The sequence below is a fragment of the Balaenoptera borealis genome, assembly GCF_965194805.1.
Source record: "Balaenoptera borealis genome assembly, chromosome: 12".
Lineage (NCBI taxonomy): Eukaryota > Metazoa > Chordata > Mammalia > Artiodactyla > Balaenopteridae > Balaenoptera > Balaenoptera borealis.
In genome coordinates, this window is record NC_138869.1 from 76095889 (window position 1) to 76123258 (window position 27370).

The 27370-nt window shown below is 49.2% G+C and overlaps 3 protein-coding genes across 11 annotated transcripts in view; 1 reads left to right on the plus strand and 2 right to left on the minus strand.

Moving 5' to 3' along the window:
• MED20 (mediator complex subunit 20) overlaps window positions 1–14876 on the minus strand; it is a 73789-nt gene extending 58913 nt beyond the window's left edge. For 3 of the 6 annotated variants that reach the window (XR_014232403.1, XR_014232404.1, XR_014232405.1), the window contains exons 1-4: window positions 14499–14687; window positions 11149–11303; window positions 7333–7586; window positions 5308–5578 (exon numbers count right to left, since the gene is read on the minus strand). Coding sequence is in view for 3 of the 6 variants with exons in the window: in XM_082346004.1 (XP_082202130.1) it covers window positions 5363–5578; window positions 7333–7586; window positions 11149–11303; window positions 14719–14732 (639 nt within the window). In the remaining 3 variants the exon portion in view is untranslated. Of the gene's footprint in view, window positions 1–3623; window positions 5579–7332; window positions 7587–11148; window positions 11304–14498; window positions 14691–14718 lie in introns of those variants that run through there. The other 3 variants (XM_082346003.1, XM_082346002.1, XM_082346004.1) reach the window with 3 other exon arrangements.
• Window positions 14877–14988: 112 nt separating this feature from the next.
• Window positions 14989–24745, plus strand: BYSL (bystin like). The gene is made up of 7 exons (XM_082345973.1): window positions 14989–15551; window positions 18739–18889; window positions 21272–21410; window positions 21737–21870; window positions 22468–22628; window positions 22734–22836; window positions 23338–24745. The coding sequence occupies exons 1-7, from the start codon at window positions 15284–15286 to the stop codon at window positions 23681–23683; spliced, it is 1302 nt and encodes a 433-aa protein (XP_082202099.1). The 5' UTR covers window positions 14989–15283; the 3' UTR covers window positions 23684–24745.
• Window positions 24746–25338: 593 nt separating this feature from the next.
• CCND3 (cyclin D3) overlaps window positions 25339–27370 on the minus strand; it is an 81344-nt gene continuing 79312 nt past the window's right edge. For all 4 annotated transcript variants that reach the window (XM_082345987.1, XM_082345988.1, XM_082345990.1 and 1 more), the window contains 2 exons: window positions 27031–27167; window positions 25339–26557 (listed from right to left, as the gene is read on the minus strand). In XM_082345987.1, coding sequence (XP_082202113.1) covers window positions 26390–26557; window positions 27031–27167 — 305 coding nt within the window. In that variant the 3' untranslated portion in view covers window positions 25339–26389. The remainder of the gene's footprint in view (window positions 26558–27030; window positions 27168–27370) is intronic.

Consider the following 27370-nt stretch of genomic DNA (forward strand, 5'->3'; position numbering starts at 1 on the left):
TTTCCATGCTCTAGAAATGGTCCCTACAACTGTGCTCACTGATCTCAATGATTACAAAAATACACCTGTATGACAGATACTTTCTCTGGACTCTCTCTCCACATTGCTTGTTCTCTATTACAACTATTTCCTTTGCACTGGAGGAGAATTTTAACCTGCTACCAAGCAGTAATAACCCTATAGCTTCCCATCTCAAACATCCTAACTGTACACAATACCTTTAGCACCATTAAAAAGATGCAAGAGCAGAGACAGCATCACCTTGCCTCCAAAGCACTCTTTACATCTATTCTCCCTTGAGCCTCTCAACAAGCCTATGAAATACGGAAAAAGGGCATCATTACTCCCACTACACAGATGAGATCCAGAAAGGCCAACGTGATTGAAGTTCGGCAAGTTAGGGACAGTACTATGGCTAGCACCCAGACATCTGTCTCCTAAAGCAGTGTTCTCTTCCATTTAGTAGGCTGCCTCGGAACACCTGTCACCTCCACATTCCTAGCCTTGCCTTTCCCACACAACAGATGTCCAATATTGACTTCTGCCTTTGGGACAATCTAGGATATATAAATGTGGTCCCTAAATTCTTTTTTAAAGCCTCTAAAGAAAACTCAGTAGAATTCATATTAACCTTAAAAACAGGTCTATGCCATCTGATGGGGCAGGGATATGTTGGGGAATAAAACAGAGACTACAAGAGAATTAGGAATCTTTGCTCCGAGAGTTCCAAGAATCTTTTTTTTTAACTTGCTAATTTCATCACAGAGGCAAAGAACTATTTCTCTGCCTCATCAATCACACCATCCTGAAAAATGAAAATACGCTCATTAAGCAAAATGCCATTACAACAGGATGATTTTCAGATCCCATGGAGTGTGTCATAATGGAAGAGTAACTCCTGGGGCCATAAAGAGTACTATAAAGATTGCTTCACATATATTTGCTCCTACTCATTTCTGAGAGGTTGTGTGTATGTATACGTAGTGACAAGATGAGAAGCAGGAACCTATAGGAAAGAAAAGAGCAGGAACACAGTCCAGCTTCCCAGAAACTGACTGAAAGGCCTGAAGACCTATAAAATGAAGGTGGGAAATCCCTAGATGGGACCCGAGGTGAGGGTTCAAAAGTCAGTGGAAGGTCTCGCTTGCAGTAAGTCAGCCGGATGTATGTCACACCTGCTTTATCTTTGTCTTCCTGCTCTTTCCCTTCACGATGTACTCCCTTTAGAGATTCTTTTTTTTGGACCACGGATCTTTGAAATACTCTAATGAACCCTATAAATCCTATTCCCAGAAAACTGCACGTATACACAAAGCCGTGTCCACTTTCAAGGCATCTTAGGCCTCCTGAGGCTGCCCTCAGGGGTTGAGAACCCACAGTGCATTTAAGAGTCACGGCTTGCTCATACTCTAGCCCCAACTAATGGTCTACTCCCTCATTAAGTACCACACAGTCTCCACAACCTGCAAGAGAAAGGACAGCTAGCAAAATGCTTTGCTTTGCTTTTTGTCTCAGAGGTAATGACAAAAATGAAATACACAGGGAACAGATTTCCCTAGATGAGGCCAAGTTAATGCTGCATGATCTCTGGGAGGGATGGTGTAAAGATGTGAATACTGAATGATGGTCAAACTGTGTGACCTCAAGGGTCCCTTCTAACCCAAGAGACTGATTTTGGAATGCTCTACACAATGGCAGAGTTCTCACCTTGGGGGAGAATCCCCCCTACAAGTGACTGTTTGAAGGCCAAAGACACCAACCCCCCAGGAGAGGACCAAACTTGTAACCCAGCCGGTCTCAGCCATTCCACACAGCAACTGTGACCGGGGACTGCAGCCCAAGGCTCCCAGACAGCAGCAGATACGGAGAGGGAGGCTGTGGCGAGGGAAAGGCCACACATCAGTCCTGCCTGGCTCTAAATCCACTGTGAATGTCCTCAAAATGTTCAGCCTAGAGCCCTTCCCATATTTTAAGTCTCAACTTTTGACACCTGGAGGACACGCTTCTAACTGCTCCCCTCACCCTCCCTCCAGGATTCGGAGAGAAAACTTTTCACTCATCCTGAAGCCTGAGGAATGAACACTGGACACAGTGGGTTGGGGCAGACCTGGTGGAGGGGAGGAGTGGCCAGTCCCTAGGTATTCCCTCAGTGGAGCAGTGACACCAATACACAGTGGGGGACATGTGACGACTTGGTACTCAAGACCTGAGGAAAGCAAGCGGGAGGCAGCATGGAAACAGGTACAGAGAATCAGAACAGCACAGGAGGAAAGAGCAGGAACTATCAATGGATACACGAAGTGGATGAAACTTAGTGTTTCCCCAAATGCTAGCATCCTCCTTCCTCCTCCAGATTTTGCCTTTTGCAGGTATCACCTGCACTATAACTTAACAGTTCCCTTTAAGTGGACTCTTCTTAAAAAACTTATTTACCCTCATCCTAAGACATAAATTGCCAGTTATACTTTTCTCTAATGTACATTAGAATAAGGCATAAGTACTAAAATAAAGATGTATTCCACATTCCACCTAAAATCACCTGGCACCACACAGAGGTCCAGGTGCCACCTTTTGTCACATGCTGCGAGCCATGAGTCCTGAGTCTGAAGTTTGGTCCTGACTCCAGCCTCACCTCTCAGCATGACCCCCCTGGGAGCCACCACCTCCCCATCTTACAGTGAAGGAGAACCAGGTAGAAGTTAAAGCTGCCCTGCATGGTTCTGACAGTCAAGGTTGGCAGATTTCTATGTGACTCTGGCAAAGGTACCCACCAAGGTGACATGTTAGCAGAATCCCAGAAATGTCCTGGTTTCTGCTCTTTCAGGGTAGCTACAGACGGGGAGAGGGGTAAAGCATCCGAAAGCAAAGGAAGGAGTGACAGGAAGACAGACTAGTGTAAAAGGAGGTATGTCATATTTGAACCCAAAATACAGCATCTCCATTTACTAGCTGAGTTTAAGTTTTTTTCATTTTTAAAATGAGGATAACCGTGCCTCTTTTCCCTTTATACAAATGCTCCTCAACTTTCATTCAACCTGAACTTTCAAAAACTATACACCGACAATCCTAAACTACTCTTGAAAGCCCCATTCAGACTTACATACAAAAGCTGTATGACATTTGGGCCCTTCCCTCTAGTTACCAGTTCAGTTTTGGCAACTTTGCTAGTGGAGTTGAATTTGTTAAATTAAGAAGTGTATTGCATTACCCGCCTTTTTTAGTAATAAGCTTTCTTTAACTGACGCAAAGGACAAAGATGGACAAAAAGTGGCAATTCTTAAAGCTTGATCTGATGTTTACTGGACTTAAATCTTGGTCAAATGTGTGCTCAAAATAAAGGAAAAGAACAAAAGTGAAGAATGCTGGAAATTTATGAGTCAAGATTATGTCTAAAAGGCATAGTTAGTTAGGGAGTTTATACTATTTTTTTAGTTTTTAAGGAACCCCTCCTTATAATGCATAAGTCTGGAGTTATATTTACCACACTCAATTTCTATATATTTTCGGGAACACATTATGTTCAAAATGCTATCTCATCTCATAGAAGATTTGAGGCAGCCTACAGAAAAATACAAATAGATAAATCTAGACAAAAGCAAACATAAATCAGAAGGCCAAAAACATAAAAAAAACTCTGCATTTTATTATGTGTAAATAATATCTAAAACATACCTCCATTTAAAAAAGTAAAAACAAAGCAAAGAAACAAACAAGAAGCCGGGGGAGGTGAGAACAAGAAACACAGATGACAGGTCCTACAGTTAGAAAGTTGAATTGAGCTTCCTGCCAGCCAAAGCTAAAAGGGAAACATGACCACTGCCTGATTCTTCTTACAGAGGCTTTAGATCTGACCACTTAGATCTGAAAACAATTTCTCTTTAGGTGCCTTCAATGAGGGACAGTATCCTTGAGGACAGTACTGCAGTATGTACATTAATACATTTCCTAAGACCATCTCTGTGTATCTCAATGCTAGCTGGACTGAACATTTCTGCATCAGGAGTGGGGTAGGCAGACAATGTAGGTCAAATGAGCAGCTTGGAGGCTCAAATGAGACGAGGAGAAAGAGCTCAGGAAACCATGAAGCACAGTGTGAGTACGAGGTCAACTGTCTAACCCTAAGCTCTGGGCGCATGAGAACTGGAGAGGTCTTGATGCTGAGACTTAGGCAAGGGGTGTGGAAGTGACTTCCCGTGCGACTAATCCAGCTAAAGTGGCTCTGGCATCAGCCCTATCACAATCCAACTCATAAACGAATGGCTTGCTTACAGGGGTACTTCTCTGCAAAGTAATAGCCAAGAACATTCCTGGGTACATCCATTGAGCTCCGTGTAGCAGAGGCTACTAACTGGGTCCCCACATCCATTTTCTCCTTCATCTTTTAGTCACAGAACCCCCAGCATTTTAACTGGGCACATGACCACCCAAATAAGAGGCTATGTCCCAGAGTTCCTTTCAGCAAGATGTGGCCAGAGTGATTTAAGCAACTCCAGGTCACGTCCTTTAAAAAAGGAACTGCTTTCTCTCTCTCTTTCCCCAGTGGAATGTGGACACGGAGCCAATGTCTACTTTGACTCACCCAAGGACAACACCCTAGGGGTGGCTGAACAAGACCGAAGGAAACCAAGTTCCTGATGACCCTGTGGAGTTCAATCTGCCCTGGACCATTTGATTACCTCTGTACTATTAGAAAAGAGAAGAATAAACTTCTAAGAGCCACTGTACTTTAGGTTCTCCTTGTTATAGCACCTTAGCCTGTGCCTTAATATAATTCACAACAGAATGGAAAGATGTCCAGAGGAAGACTTCAAAGGACTCAGGCAACACCCTAGAAAAGTGAACTCACAATTCACTTCAGCAAACAGGTCAGAAAATCATAGCCATCAAATAAGCTGTGCCTCTTACTACTTTTCCAGGAGGGGCCCAGCCACATCCTTTGAAAAGAGGGAGAGGCCTTTATTACAGCCCAGCCCAAACACAACCTGCAGCCTGTCCACTGTGGACCTGGACCAAATCCCCAGTAGTTAGCAATACAGACTGCCTTCCCCACCCTCACCAGGCAGGGACACCCCCATCCTATCTTTTCCCCTAAAGCAGGAAAGCTCCAAACTTCTCTACTCTTCATAATTACTGTTCTTGAGGACAGGCCAAGTCCAGCTGGAACAGCTGTTGGGGGGCTGCGTGTGAGGGTCAGGGGAGGGGAGTCCAGAGCCCCAGAACAAAAGCCACAGCTGGGAACTAGAGAGGGAGGGAAACCTTCCCGTCTGCCCTGGGTTTCTGGGGTGCAGAGGCCTGAGGGTGCAGCACCTGCTCCTCCTGTGGAGTCCCCCTGGCGACAGCTCGGCCGGGCAGCTGCCAGTCACTAACGAATCCCCGCCACCGGCACCTGCTGCTGCTTGCGGATCTTGTTGAAGAGTTCCATGTACTGGACCACGGTGTCTGCTGGGCTGTAGACGGCGTCGTGCCTGTTCCCAAACACGGCGGGAGCCCCCGGGGTGTGGGTGCCGAGAAAGCTCTGCAGGAACTCGAGCAGCAGGCTCCAGCAGTCGCCAGCTACCACACAGGGGCCGTACTCCACCTGGGCACCAGGAGAACAGAGACGGAGGGTAAGCGAGGGCCAGGACAGGTCGTCCGCTTCTCGCGTGCGCCTCTTGCCCCCTGTGCCCCTCTTCCCCAACCCTGAGGCAAAGACACACACCTTCTAGCACAGTGCTGCCCCACAGGAAATATCCAACCCAAACACCAGGGATTCGACACACCCAGCATGGTTCCCTTTAGGCTCAGATAGTCTCATCTTGGGGTCATCAACCCACAGTCCTACGCACAAGACCCAGAAGCAGATTTAGGACCTTCTGAATTATCTCAGAACTATATAGTCCCAGCTATGCTGGATGCAGATTCATGGAGAGCTCAGGAAAATTCTGAGAGAGAAAATGAAGAGCAAGAGACAGAGTGAGTGTGTGTGAGTGTGTGTGTGTGTGTGTGTGTGTGTGTGTGTGTGTGTGTTGGGGGGATCAGTAGAGGGTAAAGTAGACACATGCGCTCATAAGTCACTTCAAGACCAAACATTACTCCCTAAGTAGATAAAACCTGGGCTCTGACCCTAAGAAATAATTTCCCAACCCATGTGACAGGGGCCAAAGGATACATATCTTAGGCTTTCTCATTTTCCTCTCCTAATTTTTCACTGGAGAGATGGCAGGGGAAATTACTGGTAACCATAAGGAGAAACAAGTAAAGAAACAGCCAGGGTGTGTTTGTACTAAAAAGTTGGAAACGTGAAGGATAAACAAACTGGGTTTCCAGTGGGTCTCGGCAAATGCAAGGTGTACCACAAATGAAAAGGGTCAGGAAATCTTGGCTCTAGAGGTCCCTGGAGTGTCATAGCAGTAATGACCACTAACGCCCTTTTCTTCACTTGTGGTGCTTCTTAGGACTGACCTATCCCCGGTTTCTATATTTTAAGTCCCTCCTTAAATGCTACTCCTGCAGGAAGCATCACAATCCCCAAAGTCAGCAGTGCTCTCTTTGGTCTGAACTCCCAGAGCAATCTGTGCCTCTTTTATGGCATTTCTTATAGACTAACTTCAAAAACAGTTTGTGTGTTTGGGCCTTGCTCTCTTACTAAATCATCAATTTTCAAAAGGCAGGCCCTGTAGCTTACTTATTATTTTTTGGGGGACCGTGGTAGATTGCAGATTCTCACTGGTCCCAAAGCCAGCTACTGTCACACTCCGTCTTTGTCATTTTCAGTGTATACGTCAAAGATGAAGTCATCACACACACCATGAGAGTAGACAGCATGTCAAAGGGAAAGGCACATCTTTGCTTCACAACTTTTTTGGCCGTGGCGGCTTGTGGGATCTTAGTTCCCTGACCAGGGATTGAACCCAGGTCCCAGCAGTAAAAGCACCGAGTCCTAACCACTGGACCACCAGGGAATTCCCATGCTGCACAACTTTTCCACCTCCCAAAAGTTAACTGCACTGAAAGTTGCCCTGGTCTGCTCCAGTCCTTGTGATGGGTGACTGGTCCCTCCACATCAGAATTCACCTGCTCCCACCACCGCCCCCCACGACTAGCCCTCCCCTTCTCCAGCAAGTCAGCCTTCCTAAGCTCTCTACCTGCTGTGAACCCAGCTTCCCATTCCTATCTTGGGCTAGAGAGTCCCTGAGTGATTAAAGAAAGGGTAAAAGACGCAGGGAGAGGAAGCGCAGCGGCTCTGTGGACAGGAATCAGGTAGGCAGAAACATCTGTTTGCATTCAGGGGCCGTGGAAATCTGCAGAGCCAGCCCCTTCAGCACATATGCTCCTATTTCACCGAGGTCTTACCTCCACGGAGATGCCTCGGGCACTGGGCCCCATTGTAACCGTGCCCACCTTCACTAGGAAGTCACAGTACTGGTAGCGGGTGCCCCGGGTCTCAATCTTGCTGGCCTTGGCACTCTGGAAGAAGCCCTTGAGCTTCACCATGAGCACATCAAAGTTGGTGTCGGCAACAAGGCAAGGGCCATTCTCAAAGAGGGCGAAGCAGCTCAAAGGGTACTCGGAATTGTGCATCACATACATCAGCTTCCCGGCCTGACCTGCAAGGGACGGAGATGCTACTCAGCATCAAGACCTTCGTCAGCAAACCGCGGAGTAGAGTCCAATGCGCTGAACGAAGCCAGGTAGCGATCCAGCATCACCTCAACGGTCCTGGAGGGTGGTGGAGGGAAGCCCATCGCCAACAGCCTTTTCCAGAGAGGAAGGGAGAGGAAAAGGTGGCATGTGGTATAACCCACCCGCTCTACAGAAAAAGGTGAGGGGCACGTGGAACTTCGACAGTGGCTCATGGTTTAATTCTTAAGTTGAGTGATGGGCTCACACGTGGATGATTAAGGATGATGACTAATAACTCAGAGAGGATTTACATATGGTCTTTTGTATAGTCATGTATCACATATTAAGGAAAATAAAAGTACCAGCATTTGAGCACACCAAACGAAGCAGCTGCTCTCTTTTCTGTCCATCCCTACCTTCCTTGGCCTCCTCCCTCTTTGAAACATAGGAAGTGGCCCCACAGAAGAGTATCTGAGCACGAGGCTGGAAAGGGAGGCCAGAGCCTTCTCTTCCATGCCCAAGTTCATTTAAAAAAAATTTTTTTTAAAGATTTTAAAAAATATATTTACTTATTTGTTTTTATTTATTTATTTATTTAGGCTGTGCTGGGTCTTAGTTGAGGCACACGGGATCCAGGATGCAGACTTCTTAGTTGCGGCATGTGGGATCTACTTGCCCAACCAGGGATCCAACCCACAGCCCCTGCATTGGAAGGCAAAGTCTCAACCACTGGACTGCCAGGGAAGTCCCCATGCCCAAGTTCAGACTTCATCCTGAAGGCAACGGGGAGCCTTTAGAGAATTTTAAGACATCTAGCCGACTTGGGAAGCAAGCAGCACAACTACAGCACGAAGAACTCAGGATCTAGAATCACAAGATCCAGTTTCAGATCCCAGCTCACCCATTCCAGTTTCTGAGAAATGAGTTTTCTCACTGATTACTATAGGTTTCCTGCAAGAAGGAAGGAAAGCTGTATTTTAGTTATGTAGAGAATGGAAGAAGGCAAAAAATGGAAAGCAAGGTTTGTTCACTACAAGAGTTAATGGACAGACTGCCACAACCCCAAATATTTATTAAGTACTTAAACTATCCCCAACACTGTGTCAGGGTTTAAGAGGCACACAAGCAGAGGGCTTGGCCCCTGGCCTCAAGAAGCTGACAATCTCACTAAAGATAGGCGGAAAACTCTTTAGAAGACAATAAAACAAAAGTGCTTGCCTGGGAGAGACCAGAAGTCTTGGGAAGGAAGGAAAGACGGCAGGGAAGGAAGTGATCAAAGTGGGCAAGAGTCAGCAGGAAAAACTTTCATGGAAAAAACAGGTTATGAAGAGAGGGTGGGATTCAGGCAGGGATGAGAGCGCAGCGATAGGAAAGAGTGAGGAGACAGGTGGGGGGTGCTGTGACCTCTACACAGGCCTCCACTGTGCTGCCGCTTCCTGAACACACCAGGCTCCACACCAACCTCCCCCCATGCCCTCCCCGCTGCCTGCTGCAAATTCACACCTTTCACCTGAGAAATCCAGTTCGAAACATTTCAACCCTCCAGTAAAAAGACATCCAAAGCCAATCTGGCATTCTGTTCCTGTGCAGACTCACTGTGATTACATGCTTAATTCATACTACGGGAGTCTGCAGGTGTTCTCACTGTCTCGAAAACAGTCTGAAAGGCAACTAAAGATTTGGGTCCCAGATCAGCAGCACCAACCACCATCTGGGAACCTGTTAGAAATGCAAATTCTCCGCCCCTCCATACCTACTGGGTCAGAAACTCATGAGGGGTGGGGGGGTCGATCTGAGGGATAACAAGCCCGCCCTCCCACCCTCCAGGTGATGCTAATGCTAGTCAGTGTGAGAACTTCTGACCTAAAGGCACGGAGCCAGTAAAGCAGCAGAACCGGATCTCCAATCCAGGCCTTCTGAGCTCCTTCCATTCTACCCCACTGCCTGCTGAGAATGTGCTGTTTCTCCACCTAGACTGTAGTTCCTTGAAAGTAAACGTCTGATCAGGAAAACAGAGCCCAGGCCAAAGAGCTTCTCAGAAGTAGCATGCTATCTTACGTCTATATACAAGTGTTTTGTTTTACAAATGCTTTCATAACCGTTCTCTCTTTTGATTCTTTGTGTTCTTCCTATTGCAGTCAAAACAAATGTTAACACTGCAATTTTACTGATGATGAAATTCAGTTCAGTTCTTAGCTACCATTTACTAGACATTTATTCCATGACAATCTTTGTTCTAAGTGCTTTGCATGTATTAACTTATTTAATTAGCACAACACTAGGAGGTAAATACTGTGATTATCTTCATTTTGCAGATAAGAGAACTGTATTGGGAAGGGTGCAAAAAAACATAGCCCACACCAGACAGTTTCATTAGAGGGGATTTAATACAGGGAATGAAGTACAGGTGTTGGAAGAACTGAAAAATCGAATGGAATGGTGAAGCCACCCAAAGATTAGCAACACAGGGAGCCACTACCATCCCTAAGGCTGGAAGGAAAAAGAGAAGATGTGCTGTTATGAGAGCCAGGAACAAGGGCTGCTGAACAGGAGCTAGAACCAAGGAAGAAGCAACAGCCAGAGACACAGCCCAAGGCAGAGGGAGAGGGAGAGAGAGACTGGGGACTCTCTTTCTTCCATCCTCGAATCTTCCCCCGTGCCTCTCACTGGTCAAAGATAACTTACAGGGGGGCCTTGCAAATGTAGTTTGCAAGAGAAGTGCAGGTAATGGATCCCTGGAGAAACAGGCAAGTGACCAGCATAAGAACAGTCACAGGTTGCAGGAATGACCTAAAGTTGCAATTAGTTGTGGCAGAGCCAGGTCTCAGTTATCTGGTTCCACGACCTAGGCTCTTAGTCACTGTGCTATGGAACCATCCAAAATCAAGTTACTACAGAGCCAAGACTAAGAGAACCCAGGTTCTCTAATTCCTATTCAAAAATCCTCTTTACCTCCCTAACACCATCATCCACAGCCCATCTCACCTTGAAGTGCATTTAAAACAAAAGCTGTTTTGCTGATCAAGGTTATGCTAAGGAGGTAGCCAAGGCCACTGGCTAGGTGTGGGAAACAGGAAGCCTTTCTACAAAAGTTCCCAAAACTCTAAAGCTCCAAGAGAATCATATGCAAAGACTTCTGAGCCTCAAAGGAGTCTTTCTCAACTTTAAGGGTGCATGAAGACCATCTGTGGAGCTTATTATAACGTAGATTATGACTGATTACCAGTCAGTCGGTAAGCAGTGGGGGGGGGGGGTGGGGGGTGGCCAGGAACCTGCACCTTTAACAAGTAACCCAGAGGATTTTGAGGCAATTAGTTGGTGACCAACACTCTGAGAAACACTGCTTTAAAAGTGCAAAGTGCAAAAAGACTACAACACAGGCCCAGTCTAAGAGATGAAGTCAAAAATGAACGAATTCAGAAACTCATCTGCCGCATGTCCACGAATACCACCCTCAGCAGAAGAGCAGAAAGGTTTCAATGAACATGAATGTCTATTAACTCCAAGCCAGGTTCCAGCCATCCCATAGACCCATCTCTCACTGACCTTGGCTGCCAAGGGTAGAGGCAGCCGTGTGGTAGGTCTCACAGTCCACACAAAATGTTCCTTGCTTCTCTGCTCCAAGCATCTCCAATTTCCGGGTGAGGAGCTCCACGGTCTGCTGGACACTCTTGCCCTCGGCCACGGGCATCTGGGACACACTGGAAGGGAGAGGACCAAAATCATCACACATGTGTACTCATTGAGTCACTCACTCACCTGCAGAATCACAGCTCATCAGGGCCAGTAGTTACCTTAGACACCATCAACCCGGACCTCTTCATTTTAAAAACAGGGAAACAGAGGCCCACAGTCCCTGAGAGCTTTGCTAAGAACCAGAGCAGGTCTCAGGACTCAGGTCTATGGCAACAGCATTTCCCGAGTGTGGTATGTGTGCCAATGTTCAAGAGAAGATTTTAGGTGGCATACAGACTGAGCATGCAGTAACGCTGAATTATATGATGAGAAAGGGATTTCCTCTGCATTTCTTTCAGTTCTGACTACATCAAGGAGAAAGCCTCAACTTGGGGTTATTGTTTTTACCAACTCTCTAACACTTTGAACGTGAGCTATCCAGCACAGTAGCCACAAGCCACATGCAGCTATTTACACTTAAGTGAATAAAACAAATTAAAACTTCAACTCCTCAGCTGCACACTACCCACATTTCAAGGGCTCGACAGCCACACATGGCTGGGGGCTAGTGTACTGGGTAGTGCTGACACAGAACATTTCCATTGATGCAGAAAGTTCTAAGGATCCTGGGATCAAAGAGAAAGCAAGCCTCAAGTTTCTAATCTTTGGGAGTGAGAGGCAACAGTATGTACAAGAATTTAACCAGGGGCTTCCCTGGTGGAGCAGTGGTTAAGAATCCGCTTGCCAATGCAGGGGACACGGGTTCAAGCCCTGGTCCGGGAAGATCCCACATGCCGCGGAGCAACTGAGCCCGTGCACCACAACTACTGAACCTGCGCTCTAGAGCCCGCGTGCCACAACTACTGAGCCCGTGAGCCACAACTACTGAGCCCGTGTGCCTAGAGCCCGTGCTCCGCAACGAGAAGCCACCGCAATGAGAAGCCCGCACACCGCAACGAAGAGTAGCCCCCGCTCGCTGCAACTAGAGAAAGCCCGCGCGCAGCAACGAAGACCCAACGCGGCCAAAAATAAATAAATAAAATTTAAAAATGTATTAAAAAAAAAAAAAGAATTTAACCAAAACAACGAAACAAAAAGTTATTTCCAAGATTTCCTTCTATGGTGAGTGAAACTGGCTTCCCCTTTAGAGTGGTAGGAAACAATTGCCAAGCACCAACTATGTGCCAGGCAGTGTCCAGAGGCCTTTGGGTAAATTAACTCTTTGAATTTCACATCAACCTTATAAGATATAATCTTATTATCTCTTCATTACCAATGAGGAAACTGAAGTACAGAGGGGTTGAATAACTCACACAAGGTCACAAAGCTTGGTGTGGTGTGGCATGACCGAATTTCAAAGCCAGGCGAGCTGGCTCCATATCCGTGCTCTTACCCACTCTGCCAGAATGCTTCCCCAGGAACACAGCTGTCTGTTAAAGTACTTTTAAGGAAAGAAACAGAATCCAAAGAAGACATTAATAAATAATAGTTCAGGGGTTTTCCCTGGTGGCGCAGTGGTTAAGAATCCGCCTGCCAATGCAGGGGACATGGGTTCGAGCCCTGGTCCAGGCAGATCCCACATGCCACGGAGCAACTAAGCCCGTGCACCACAACTACTGAGCCTGCGAGCCACAGTTACTGAGCCCGCGTGCCACAACTACTGAAGCCCGCGTGCCTACTGACGCCCATGTGCCTAGAGCCCATGCTCTGCAACAAGAGAAGCCACCACAGTGAGAAGCCCGCACAAGGCAATGAAGAGCAGACCCCGCTCACGGCAACTAGAGAAAGCCCGCGCGCAGCAACGAAGACCCAACGCAGCCAAAAAATAAATAAAATAAACAAATAAATAGTTCAAGTGCTATATGACTATATAAAAATCATAAATACAGTCATATGTGGCTGAATTTGGGGAGACACTGCATTGCTTTATGATCAATCATAATCAACTAAATGAAGCTATAAAAATAGAGTCCTACTGTTGCTAAAAAACTGTCACTATTCTCCATCAGAAAAAGCACTAACAAGCAATGATGCTGATGCTGATGTGCCTGATTTTGAAATAAAAGAGAACCCCTGGGACTTCCCTGGCAGTCCAATGGTTAAGACTCTGCACTTCCAATGCAGGGGGCGAGGGTTCGATCCCTGGTAGGGGAACTAAGATCCCACAAGGCAGAGAGAAGGCCAAAAAAAAAAAAAAAAAGAAAGAGAGAGAGAATCCCTAAGGTAATGCTACTGGGGTCAGAAGTCCTAGAAGCCTGAAAAAGTTGAGAAGCATCCCAACCGACAGAGAGCCCTTTCCCTCTGTCTGCCTTCTGCACTGAAAGAACAGGGTTCCATGCCTCTGTGCAGCAAACTTTTTTTTTTTTGGCTGCGCCCCACGGCATACCAGATCTTAGTTCCGTGACCAGGGAGGCGCGGAACTCTTAGTTCCCTGCAGTGCAAGCGTGGAGTCTTAACCACTGGACCGCCAGGGAAGTCCTCAGCAAACTTTTCATTCCCATTCCTCACATCCTTCTTACACTAAAGGACTTCGAAGGAAACTCATGATGTCAACTGCAGGAAGCAAATGTGCAGTCACCGACAAACCTGCAAGACCTGGGCTACCAGGAGGACGAGTTCCCACAGGCTCTTATATGAGAAGCCTAGAGCCATTGACTTCAGATACCCTGGTCTCTAGCCCTCTCTGACCAGAAAGATGCTCAAGATATATATATTTTTAAAGCCCTGAAATCTAGCATTTTGGAACTAATGCCTCCAAGAAAATTAGGCCCATACCTTTCCCTGCCACACTGACTTATAACATGTTAGAGATAATAAGTCCATAGAAACTAAACCAACCATGTAATTAAACATAGTAAGAAACAGGTCCTGAAGAGGTGATGTGCCTGGAATCCCAATCTCCTAATTCCCAATAGCTTCTTTTTTTCCTCTAGACCCAAGATCTTAAAATGGCCAAACTAGGACCAGACACAGGCTGGTGTAACCTCATTTAGTGGCTGTAGGGAGGGGCAGGCGAAAACCTTAAAAAGATACTGTCTCCCTGTTGCCTATCCCCCACCCATCCAGCCCTGCCTGCAAATGGGTCCTAGTCCCGATATCCTACTTCCGACCCTAAAGTTCCACCCCAGGCAGTACTATGGCCTCACGGGCAGGAAAACGTACCAAGAAAAAGGGAAGGAGGTACACGACAATTGATGGGTTCTTAAGATAAAACCTTTTACCTGCCGCCTTCCAGGAGGAAGGGGCGCATCTCCGAGGGAAAAGTCACGCAGATTCCGCAGCCCTCACGGTGGCCCCCTCACCCACACAACCCGAGGACATCTTGCTCAGCTCCCGGGGGGCGGCGGACCCTGGTCCCGATCCTCCTCCCGGGTACACTGGAGGCTCCGAGGGCCTTCAAGACCCCAAGCCCCGCCCCCACAAAATCCCTTGAAGTCCTACCAAGTCACTCCCATGGCGTCGGGCCAGGATGATGGGAGGATCAAACAACTGAAATGCAGTGTTCTCCGGCAACCCACACTAGGTGAAGCAGCCCAGCTAATGCAAGCTCCAGTGGAGGGAGACGCTCCGGAAATAACGTAAAAACAGAACGCCCAGTCGTCGAGCCCAAGAGGAAAAGGGGCGTGTCTAGACGCCCCCAGTGACGTCACTGCCCGACACCACCACTCCCATCCCCCCCGCCCCCCGGCTTCCCGTTCGGGGAATTTCCGTTCGACTGGGAGTGCTGGGCCTAGATCCGTGAAGCTAGGAAAGCGTGGCTCGGACTGCCACCACTTAGAGAAGCCAACATTAAATGCAATGAGTTTATTCGGGAGTCCAGCTCCAAGACCCGTGAGCTCTTTTAGGCGATGGGGCGGCGCTGGTGGCAGTCCCGGCCTCCCAACGCGAGGGGGCGCTGTGAGCCTCCGTGAGGCATCTTGGGCGCTGGGAGTTTACTGCGCAAGCGCATTCGGGGCTTTGCCTCCATCCACACGTGTGAAACTTTCCGGCCAGGCTTTCGAGAAAAATGCCCAAATTGAAGGCGGCCCGCGGGGCCGGGGGTCAGGAAAAGCATGCGCCCTTGGCCGAGCAAATCCTGGCTGGGGACGCGGTGCGGGCAGGGGCCCGGGAAAAGCGACGGGGTCGCGGAACCGGAGAAGAGGAGGAAGAGTACGTGGGGCCCCGGCTGACCCGACGGATTTTGCAGCAAGCGCGGCAACAGCAAGAGGAGCTCGAGGCCGAGCATGGGACCGGGGGCAGGCCCGCGGCGCCGCGGGAGCGCACCACGCGGCTGGGTGAGTGGCCGGGGTGGGTACGAGGAAGAGGATGGGTAGTTGGGGTGGATGGCTGAAAGGTTCCGGAAGGGGAATAGCTTGGAATAAAAAAACGGGGGGCCGTATTACACTCTTGCAAAGGTAATGGAATGGGACACCCAACCCTGAGGCGGAATGAGGGTGGCCAGTGCCCTCCACTCCCACTCCTAGTTTTAGGCACCCCCAAGGTTAGGCCTACGGGATGTGGTTGCTCACGCCACTAAGTTCTGCTGGTATGTATCCATTTGTTCTGTAAATACTTATGGGATGTCTACTATGTACATTCCACCGTGCTAGGAGTTTAGATGGTTTAGGTAAAAAAAATAAACAAGATAGATGCATACCTGACTTCAGGATCTTAAAATCTAGACCAGGAGAGAGACGATGAAATAGACAATTAGAATAATGCACTCCGTGATAAAGTGTAGTTTCTCTGATAACAATAGCATTAGTCTTGGGGGTCAGGCTTCCCAGATTGCTTGGCCTTTGTGCTAAGACCTGAGAAGTGGGGAGTGCTCTGAGCACAAAGAACAATATTGTTTAGGGGCTAAAGAGGGAGAGAGATTAATTAAAAGGTGGTCAGTTTTTTTCTTATTAGGCTGGGAGTGTTGACCTCCAAGTTGCTTAATCTGTTTCTCAGCTCTCATCTTTCATTTGTCCTGTGAGCAGTGTTCACAATGGAACACTAGCCTCCTGGCTACAGTACCTTTACTTGGCTTCTAAGACATCACATACCTGTTTTACAACTTCCTCACTTCTCAGTAGCCTTTGCAGGCTCCTCTTTTGCCGCCAACCTCTTGCAGTGGCATAGGTTTCCATCCTTGGACCTCTTCTCTTCACTTCTGTTCACTGCTCTGGTGCTGTCATCAGTTTCAAGGTTTAAATACCATCTGTTTGGTAACTGCTTCCCAGTTCATATTCTAGCCCTGATCTTTTCCATGAAACCCAGATTCTTATATTTCAGCTACCTCTCCAGCCTCTCCAGTTTGAAGTCTGAGACATCTCAAATTTCACACGTCCAGAACAGAAATCTTGACCATCTTGCTAAACCTCCACCCGCAGTCTACTTCGTCTCAGTTAATGGCATGATGTCCTTCCATTTGCTCCAGACAGAAACCTTGGACTGCTCTCTTCCTCACTCCACGTCTGATCTATTAGGAAGTCCTGTTGACTCTACCTTAAAAATATATCCAGAATCAGATCACTTCTCACCATCTGGGAACACCATCCTGTTCAAACCACCATGATCTCTTACCTGGATGATTGCAGTAGCCTGCTAATTAGTAGCCCATACCCGCTACAGTCCACTCTCAGCTGCACAGCTCGAGGATTACAGGGGTTTACAAAGACCTGTGTGATCTGCGCCTTTTGACAGTCTGACCTTTTCTGCTTCCCCTAGGCCTGCTCTGACCACTCCATTAAAAATTGCAACACCCCTACCCCTGTCTCCACACTCCAGCTTCTCTACTCTGCTACGTTTCTTTTGTTGTGGCATTTGTCTTTTTTTAACGTAATATATGTCATATTAGTTCATCGTCTGTTTCCCCCATTAGAACGTAAGCTCTATAAGGGCAGAATGTTTTTGTTTCTCTTGTTCGCTTATATTCCAGCACCCAGAACAGTGCCTCACGTATAGTAGGCACTTGTTGTTTGCTGAATGAATGATGGTGAGGTAGGTCAGAGCGAGAGCTACAAATGACTTGTAGGCTGCCCTAAAGACAATGGGGAGCTATTGGAGACTATGGGGACCAGTTAGGGGATTGTCGAATTAATCCAGGCAACAGGTGATACTGACCTAGGCTTTGACAGGGGTGTGAAGGCTTTAAGAGGGATTCTGTGAGGTACAGTGGAATAGGACTTGGTAATTGATTGGATGTTGGGTGTGAGGGCAGGGGACAAGGCAGGCCTGCTGCCCAGGCTCTGGCTTAGTATTGGCTGGCTGGTGGGGCTATTTCCTTAGATGTGGAACACAGTGAGTAGTGTAGACCTAGGAGGGAAAGGGAGTGAATGTGGTTGATGACAGGTGAAGGTTGAAGTGCCTGTTGACCCAGCTCTACAGAAGGCAGCTGGAGTTAGGGTCTGGAGCAAAGGGAGGTCCACCTACAGGTACAGATTTGGGAGTTGTTAGCATGTGGAGACAAAAGATCTGGCACGTGTTCCCCTCCCCCCTGTTTAGCTTTTATCGCACACTGTCTCTGTTCTTAATGACCTGTTCATGTGTAGCGTTTTATCTCCCCACTTAGATTATTACCTCCCTTTTCAGACGCCCAGCCAGCTGTAGTCTTCCAATAATCAGTTATTCAGATGGGTTGGTCTGTTGAAATCTGAACTCACTGCCCAGCCTCACTTTACCCATCTAGCCTTATTTCTTGCAACTGTTTACTCTCTTGGGTTGTTTTTTTAAAAAAAAACTCATTGATTATACACTTTTAAATATTTATTTATTTATTTATTGGCCACACCATGCAGCTTGCGAGATCTTACTTCCCTGATCAGGGATTGAACCCTCGCCCTCGGCAGTGAAAGCGCAGAGTGCTAACCACTGGACCACCAGGGAATTCCCAACAGACACTCTTGTAACCAAGCCCTCTTGCCAGTGTTGTTACCCAGGTCTGGAAAACACTCCTTCATTTCCCATATTGCCTGTCCAGAGCCTTACCGTCCTGTGCACTCATCATCTTCTGGGTGCCTGTGGTATATACCATTGCTGCCACTCATTTTGGCACATAATCAAGCCCTACCATGCGTGTAAAAGAGGTGAAGAATGCACAGTCTAGACCTAGATTTCCTGCCTTAGGCAAGTCACTTAATTTTCCTGTGCTTCAGCATCCCCATCTGAAACTGGGTGTAATCATAGTACCTATTTCTTGGGTTTATGATGGTTACGTACAGTGTTTAGAAGAGTTCGTGCTATATAACTGAGTATAGTGTGTTAACTGTTATTTACTACTATCACTGTCTCATTGGTTCGTATGTGTACATTTTGTTTCTCAAGCAAGATTGTGCGCCCCCGGGGACTGGAAGGTAGCATTTGCATCACCTGTTTCACTTTGCACGTCTGTGTCTATTACAAGCCAGCCCTGGACCATATACATGATGGTTAACCTCTGAATTCCTAAGCCATCGCTTACCTTGCTCACCCACTTCATCTCCCCTCTTCCGCATCCAGGAGTGCCACAGGATGGATCAGATGACGAGGAGTGGCCCACTCTGGAGAAGGCTGCCACCATGACAGGGCCAGGCTACCATGCGGAGGTGGTTGTGGACCCCGAGGATGAGCGGGCCATTGAGATGTTCATGAACAAGAACCCTCCTGCCAGGTAGGGCTGGCAAGGCCTGGGATTTGGGAGAACGGGTCCTGGTAGCAGCTTTATAGAGAAGAAGCTTTATATGCAGAGAAGCGTATGTCCTGGCAGGGTTTTGATTCCGCACCTTTGGGAAGGGCCTGATCATTGCGAGTTGTGGGGAACCGCCTTGACAAAAGTGGCCCATCCTCAAAGGACTGTTCTTAATGAGGATGACCCAGACTCAAAATACCTCCTCCCCGCTCTGTCTGCCTGCCTTAGAACTGCCTGGATTACCTGGGCAGACAGTTGCAGGCCTTGTTCTCTCTCTGGGTGATCTGTCCCATTGCATTTGGTCTTGGTATGCTCAGTTTTCTTAGTGGTGAGCTCAGCTTCCTTGGCCACATCTTTTTCATACCCTAAGCTTCATTTTATCCAGGGTTTTCCAGCCCCAGCACTACTGCATTTTGGGCTGGATAATTCTCTTCTGTGGAGGCTGTCCTGTGCAGTTTAGGATGTCTAGCAGCATCCCTGACCTGTATCCACTAGATACCAGTAGTGACCTTCCCCCCAGCTGTAATAACCAAAAATTGTCTCCAGACATTGCCAAATGTCCCCCAGGGGGCAAAAGCACCCCCCAGTTAGAACCACTAATTCATTCTCATCTGTAGTAAATGCTGTGTCCAAAACATGCAGGCTTTTAAGCTCCTGTGTTCAAACTCCGGAGCCCGTGGATTTTGGCCCAGGAGAGGGGAGTCTAGGATAAGGGCCCTCGACCAGTTCATTCTGACCATGTGATGTTAATGTGACATTGTTCTTGGTTCTTCAGGCTCTTGGGTTCATGCATGTGTCATTGCTAGTAATACTGTGGGAAGGCAGGGAGGCTGAACGACAAGTTCCATGGCCGAGTATTTGAGGGGCAGAATGAAGCCATGAGCCCCTTTCCCAGTGTGATGCCAGCAGCTGAGGTGGATGTTACAAAGTGCGTGCTGGTCCCACCAGAGAGCCTCTCAGGTTCCCGCCCAGCGCCTGTAACTCCTCTTTCGCAGCCCATTCTGACAAGCTTGGCAGGATGGTTTTCCAGCTTGTTGTCAGCAGAAAAGTAAAGCTACTAGGGACAGGGGCTCCTGACAGTCTTGAGGGGTGACAGCTGGCATCTTCAGAGAGCAGGCTAGACCCACGTGAGCTCAGCAGTCAGAGGCCATTTAGTTCGGGGGCACATATGTACTGTAAGGTGCCTGACCTTCAGAACCTGAAAGACCAGGCTTTGACTCCCCTACTCGTGAGCTGTGAGACCTTGGGTGAGTTACTAACCCCTCTGCGTATCGGTTCCGATGTCTGAGTAATGGGAATAACAGTACCTCACGTGGGTGTCACATGGACAGTGTGAGGGTACATCTGGAAAGTCCTGCCCTTGGAAGACAGGAGCCATGTTTGTTTTGTTTTGTTTTAATTAATTTTTATTGGAGTTGCTTTACAATGTGTTAGTTTTTACTGTACAGCAAAGTGAATCAGCTATATGTGTACATATATCCCCTCTTTTTTGGATTTCTTTCCCATTTAGGTCACCACGGAGCATTGAGTAGAGTTCTGTGTGCTATACAGTAGGTTCTCAGTAGTTATCTATTTTAAGGAGCCGTTTTAAATAGACTTCAGCAGACCCTGAAGACACCTTTATTGCACCAAAGCCCAATGTAATGATAATTTTGAATCATCATGGTCTGATTGTGCTTAAGGAGGCTGGGAAAAAAAGATCATTCATCTTGGTCCTCTTTCCATAAACTTTAATAAATTAAAAGGGGGGTAAGTGTGTGCCATCGTCTCTCCCTAATGATCCCAGCTACCAGAAATCTTGGTTTATAATTGAGGTGTGTCTGGTACTCTGGAGAGGTCAGACCAGGGTTTTGTAACTGGAGAGTCCTCAGCACACTGGCAGCATGTGATGGATGTGTTTGAAATAGGAACACTTGTCACAAACTTATTACTACTATCACTAATAGTTCCAAGTAGAGTACGTACACTAATTCTTTTACTCCTCACGTTCACTTTATGAGGGTAGGTACTGTTATTATCCCTGTTTTACAGGGGAGGGAGCTGAGGCATAGAGAGGCAGAGTAGCATGCCCAAGGTCATGCAGGGAGCAGAGGAGCCAGGACCTGAACCCAGGCAGGTTGACTTCAGAGGCTAGGTTCCTCACCTCCACACACGACAGTCAGCTCCATCCTGAGCTGAATGACTGCCAGGTCCTCTGTGCTCTGCAGGGATTCTGTACTGGGTGGTTGGGCCCAGAGGGGACTGAGGTCACGTGTCCCAGCAAGATCGCAAGTTTATCGGGGCTCTCAAGGGACTGCGTGGGGAGTCAAGAGCTTCCTGGACTGAGAGCACGGCACTCCCACCCCTTCCCTCCCTTTCTCCCAGGCGCACCCTAGCTGACATCATCATGGAGAAGTTAACTGAGAAGCAGACGGAAGTCGAGACAGTCATGTCCGAGGTGTCAGGCTTCCCTGTGCCCCAGCTGGACCCCCGGGTCCTGGAGGTCTACAGAGGGGTCCGGGAGGTAAGAGCTGAGAGGAGAGCTGTGATGGGACACCCTCACAGGGGCTCTGGGTGCCCACATCTCTCGTAGAAATAAGGCCTGGTGGCTGAGAGCGGGCTCAGGGGTCAGAGTGCGCGGCTCCAGGGTCCTGCGCTCTTGCTTACTGACTCTCTGGTCTCAGTTTCCCCACTGGAAAATGAGGATGATAATAGCACCTCCTTACAGGGTGGTTGTGAGGATTAAGTGAGTTAATGTATGAAAGGCACCCAGACAAGTACCTGGCACCCGGCACCTGGTAAACATTGTGTATGTTAATGACGATGATGATTTTATTCTCTCATCATCAGGTGTTGTCTAAGTACCGCAGTGGGAAACTGCCCAAGGCATTTAAGATCATCCCTGCCCTCTCCAACTGGGAGCAAATCCTCTACGTCACAGAGCCTGAGGCCTGGACCGCTGCTGCCATGTACCAAGCCACGAGGTAGAGCAGATGGGGGTCAGGACTGCTTTGGGTCTGTAGGGAAGAGCTGGGTGTGGGAAGGACAGGCTTTCCTTCCCTTTGCCATTACATCTTAGCTTTGCCTGCACAGCACTCTCTTGTGCTTCTTTATGTCATCATTTTCCCAGCTTTTTCTGTTTCCTGTTTTGGGGCCGAGACCCTGTTAAGAATGTCCTGTGATGAGTTTCCAGGGGAGAGGCTCAAAACTACGAGGATACAACCCTAGGGTGTCAGGGTGGCCTCAAAAGTCTCTGGCTCCCCAGGCATGCACAAGTCCCTGGTGACAGCAGGTTAGAGGGGACCCATGATGGAGAGGGGAAGGTGAACAGCTGGGTACCTGTCTGCCTGGGAGAGCTCTGGCTCACCCAAAGACGGACACTGTTCATCCTGTTTGGGTACATCTCGTAGCCCCTCCTCGTCGTAGTTCCCTCTCTCATCTGACCCTGGGTGTTGCATGCACCCAGCTCGCTTCACACACCCTCCGATCTCTTGCATGTACCATCCACATTGATATTTAAAAGGCCAGCTCCAGACTATCAAGTGACCTGGGATCTCCCCCCTTTTCTCCAAAAACACTAGGATTTTCGCCTCTAACCTAAAGGAACGTATGGCCCAGCGCTTCTATAACCTGGTCCTGCTCCCCCGGGTACGAGATGACATCGCTGAGTACAAACGACTCAACTTCCATCTTTACATGGCACTGAAGAAGGCTCTATTCAAGCCTGGAGCCTGGTTTAAAGGTGGGAACCCAGGAGGCAGTTACGAAAGGGAGGGGTTGGAGCTCCTGCAGTACCTCCTTTCTCTCAGTCTGGGCTTAGAGTGACTGCCCCTCTGCCCCTCCCCAGGCATCCTGATCCCGCTGTGCGAGTCGGGCACCTGCACCCTCCGGGAAGCCATCATCGTGGGCAGCATCATCACCAAGTGCTCCATCCCTGTGTTGCACTCCAGGTAGTGTCGGTGGGGGTGGAGGACCACTGGTTGGTGGATCTCCAGACGGCAGAGTCCCAGGACTGGGGATGGAGGGCGGGGGGCAGAGTGGGGAAGGAGCTAAGCATAGCCCTGGGTTTGCAGCTCATTTAAGCCAGTGGGTGTATCGTTACTCCACAAGAATGTCAGTTCCACAGGAACAAGGTCCCAGGGCCTGGCACATGGAAGGTGCTCAGTAAATAGTTGAATGAATGAAAGAATGGGGAACATGGGAAGAAAGTAAGTTAGGGGTGGAGATCTCAGGACGTTTGGACCTATTCTAGTTGAATACTGAGACAAGCAGTCTGAGCCAGACTTGGGGATTTGGCATGAGTCAGTGTAGTGCTGGTAACTGGAGTCGAGGGAGTTAGATAGGGGAGGTGAAAAGAATGCCGGAGATTCCCCCTTTAGGGATAGCACAGTGTAAGGGCCAGCAGAGGAGAAGCCTTCCTCCAGTGTTTCCCTACCTCCCTTCCCCACTAGTGCAGCCATGCTGAAAATCGCAGAGATGGAGTACAGCGGTGCCACCAGCATCTTCCTGCGGCTGCTGCTGGATAAGAAGTACGCACTGCCCTACCGGGTGCTGGACGCCTTGGTCTTCCACTTCCTGGGTTTCCGGACAGAGAAGCGTGAGCTGCCCGTGCTCTGGCACCAGTGCCTCCTGACTTTGGTCCAGCGCTACAAGGCTGACCTGGCCACAGAGCAGAAGGAGGCCCTCCTGGAACTGCTCCGGCTGCAGCCCCATCCCCTGCTGTCCCCCGAGATCAGGCGTGAGCTTCAGAGTGCCATCCCCCGAGATGTAGAAGATGTTCCCGTCACCATGGAGTGAGGAAGCAGTGCTCGTCCTGGTCTGCAGGGCATGGGAGGACACCAGGATCCCTGCTGCCGACTAAAGGTGACACTGAGCCTTTATAGCTGAAGACCCAGTTCAGGGCCACGAGAGGTCACGGGCCTCTGATTCCCCAGTTCCTGACAGGGAGAACTGAGTCTGGCCGGCTCTTTCTTCCATTCTAGGCCTGCATCCCTGCTCAGTTCTGGGACCTTGAGACTCCACAGCCCAACAGTCCCACTTCCCAGCTGGGGGTTGGAATGGGTACTTTCTCTCAGGCTGTTTTGTCAGTTCACTGGGAGGTAGATAAAAACAAAAGGCAGGTGTTTATTGAACGTCAGTGTTTTGATGTGGTGGATGGAGATCTTTCTGCGTTCCCTCTCGTGGAGGTGGGCGCTGCATCCCTGCTGCTGTGTAGCCGTGGATTCTTCCCCAGCTTACGTGGGAGCCGTGCCCCCCTCAACAGACAAGTTTGTTTCTCTAGGCTGTACCCACCCTGCCAGCCCCTAGAGGGCACAGCCTTTGCCTTCCCCTGACACAGGCTACTTTGGGAGAATGCCAGCAACCAGGAGGTTGTTCACAAGATGATCTCAGCTGTGGTTGGAAGAGCTAGGAGAAAGCACCTAGAGGAAAGTGGAGATACAGAGGCGAGAAAGGTCAGGCCCAGGGTCAACCACCAGACCAGTTCCCTAACTTTCTTAGCTAATGAAAGCTTTAGACCAAGGGTTGGCAAACCAGGGTCACGTGCCTGTTTCCTTATGGCCCGTGAGCTAAAAATTTTTACATTTTTGAATGGCTAGGGAAAAAATTGAAAGAAGGGTATTTTGTGATAGGTGAAGATGATATGAAATTCAGATTTCAGTGTCCATAAATAAAGTTTTATTAAGATGCAGCCACACTCATCCATTTCCATGTTCTGTCTGGCTGCTTTCATGCCACAGCGGCAGAGGCAGAGTACAGTCTGGCTAGAACCCTTGTTATTTGCTTTGGAGAATGTGAATTTCTTCCAGCCTAATTACTGTATTTGGGAGGAATTTGATCATAAAGCAAATTTCACATTTATATGCAGTTTTGTCTTTGAGAAACACTAGGTGAAAGCAGAAAACTGTACCCAGCTGAGCTGAGCCAGATGATACACAAAATGCACATACCTCAGACATGTGCTAGCGACACCAGTTCACCTTGCGGGTTGGCACCACACCCACATCTGGTGTTACAACCCGCCTTCCACATCCTTCCGACCTCCACTTCCACAGCACACTTCAGGTGTTTGTTTTTCAAGATAAAGGGCCATGTTTATTGCAGTATATGTTTCTTAACCATTTAATGTGTAAAAGCACTATCTTTCCTTTTTTAAAAAAGTGTCCCTCATTAAGTATGAGTATTGTGCCTCAAGCCCCATTTTCCCCATAAGCCCTGTGGTTTTTATTGTGCAATTTTGCATGGTGCAGTGATTTTTAGGAATGCGTAGATCACGTTATGAAGCAAAACTGACTATATCTGGGGCAGAGACCATATGGTCCACAAAACCTGAAGTATTTACTCTGGTCCTTTACAGAAAAGGCTTGATGACCCTTACTTGAGACCACTGATTTGCACCCTCTAGAAATAGGCTTTTGCCCACACTGCCATCCAATCCAAGAAGCCAAAGACAGTTTTATTTCAGAATCTTTATTAAGGTAGCATGATGGTCCTGGGCCACCAGCCTGGACCTTGTGGCCTCGGGAAAGACCTGTGTCAACAGGGCTTGCCTCCCTCTCCAGACAGGGGGCTTGGTCACCTCCAGGTCATCCCTGCTTCATCCCCCAGAGCCTTGCAGGATGGAGCAGAGGGCCAGAGGGAGAGGAGGGCGTGGCCCCACCCCAGGCTGTAGCAGCTCCTCGGCCACGGCCATGAAGATTCTCTAGCGGTAGGAGAGGGGAGGAATGCAGCAACCACCAGGGTCACCACCACTCAGGGTAGATGGGCCCCACCACACCCTCTTACAGCTGTACTCAAAGCAATTAATAAATTAAAACAACCTCTTCCTTCAGCACTGCCCCTCCACCCCCCCAATCACACAGGAGAAGCTGAGCGGAAAGCAAAGCGAGGAGGTTGGTTCCTGCCCCTCGGACAGAGGCCAGGGCCCCTCCCTCTAGGAGCAGCTGAGAGCATGGATTATGCAGGGGCCTCCAAGTGCATTGAGAGGAGATGTCCACTCTTCCTTCTCACATGTGTCTAGAACATGTGAGGGTTCTTCAGAAAGACCCCAATCCAAATGCAGTAACTAGGGAATTCCCTGGCAGTCCAGTGGTTAGGACTCCGCGCTTTCACTGCCAAGGGCCCGGGTTCAACTTTGGCAGTTGAGAACACGAGAGCCCCAGAGATAAGGGGGCCCCCAAAAGGAATGCTGGTACATGTATTTTACAGACTTCAATTTCATCTCTGGCCAGCCTGGCCCACCCCCAGCTAGGACCGGGATGGAGCTGAGCTGGTCAGATGCAGGGAGAAGGAGGAGCCTGACTGGCCACCAGCCGCAGCTGGCCAGGCGCCTTAGTGCACACTGCAGGGATAGGTAGGACCCGACCCCTTCGGCTCGCGACAGGCAAGTAGGAAGGAGCCCCCTCGGGCTTCAGCTGTGGCATGGTTCGTTCCTGCAGGCAGGGAGGGGGGTGGCAGTGTCCCCTCCTCTGCTGTCGGTGGCCACTCGAGGGGGCCTCGCCAGGGCTACAGGTGGATGGCTGTGACATCTGTGGGAGTGCTGGTCTGGCTGGGCCCCTGGCTGCTGGAGCCCCTGGGGGCTTTGGGCGCTGGGCTGGGGGAGGTCTGGGCGGCTTCCCTGAGGCTCTCCCTGAGGGCAGCTTCAATCTGCTCCTGACAGGCCCGCAGGCAGTCCTGGGAACAAGGGGGAACCGTGAGGAAGGTCCACGTCCCTCCCCCCATAGCATGTGGCAGCAGGTGCTGGAGGACACCTCCCAGCACACAGGGAAGTCTGGGGAGGTTAGGCCACAGCCCAACCCCAGGAATCAGCTTTCAATTCTCAGAAACTGGCAAGAGGATGTGGCAAGAGGGTGTGAGAGCAGCCCAGCACCTGACACCAAATCCCCCACCCCCACTCCTGCACACCCTTTGGCAAGAAAAGGGTACCCAGGGACAGTGCCCTTCAGCCCGCCCAAGACACTTGCTCTTCTCCAGACCAAGGAAGGAGATAAAAGGCCACAGAAGCCCCAAAAGCAGGGCACTTGAAACCAGGAGTGGAGACCAGGGGTGGGGGGGGTGGGGGGGCGCGACAGCGCCCTCTGCTGGAGGCTCAGGGAATAGCGCTGCCTCGTGAACTGAGGCCACTTGCCCAGCTGCCCAGCACTCACCACTTCAGTGCCTGTGATCCCTGCCAGCAGCTCTGTGAGCTCATCCCCAGATGTGGAGCAGGCACCCAGGCCTTGCACTGCAGCTCCAATGCTTCCCGTGGCAATCATGGATGGCGGGTACATGGCAAAGGTGTAATCTTGGAAAGAAAGGGGGGACCATGAGGCAAGGGTGGTTTCAAGGATAACAAACAGCACGCACCTTCTATTACCCAGAAAGTGCCAGGCCGTATGAATAGAGCAGGGGTCTTCTTGAAAACCCCAGCAGCGAGTGGTGTCAGATAGCTGCAGGGGAGAAAGGCAGGAAAGGGGCTCTTTCCTGGAGAGGGTCAGGTCCAGGGTG

What these genes read in the sequence shown, in the direction of transcription:
- BYSL (XM_082345973.1), top strand. Translation starts at nt 15,284, where the DNA reads ATGCCCAAATTGAAGGCGGCCCGCGGGGCCGGGGGTCAGGAAAAGCAT. An exon ending in GGAGCGCACCACGCGGCTGG is followed by an intron (nt 15,552 to 18,738) that starts GTGAGTGGCCGG and finishes TTCCGCATCCAG; the next exon opens with GAGTGCCACAGGATGGATCA. An exon ending in AACAAGAACCCTCCTGCCAG is followed by an intron (nt 18,890 to 21,271) that starts GTAGGGCTGGCA and finishes CCTTTCTCCCAG; the next exon opens with GCGCACCCTAGCTGACATCA.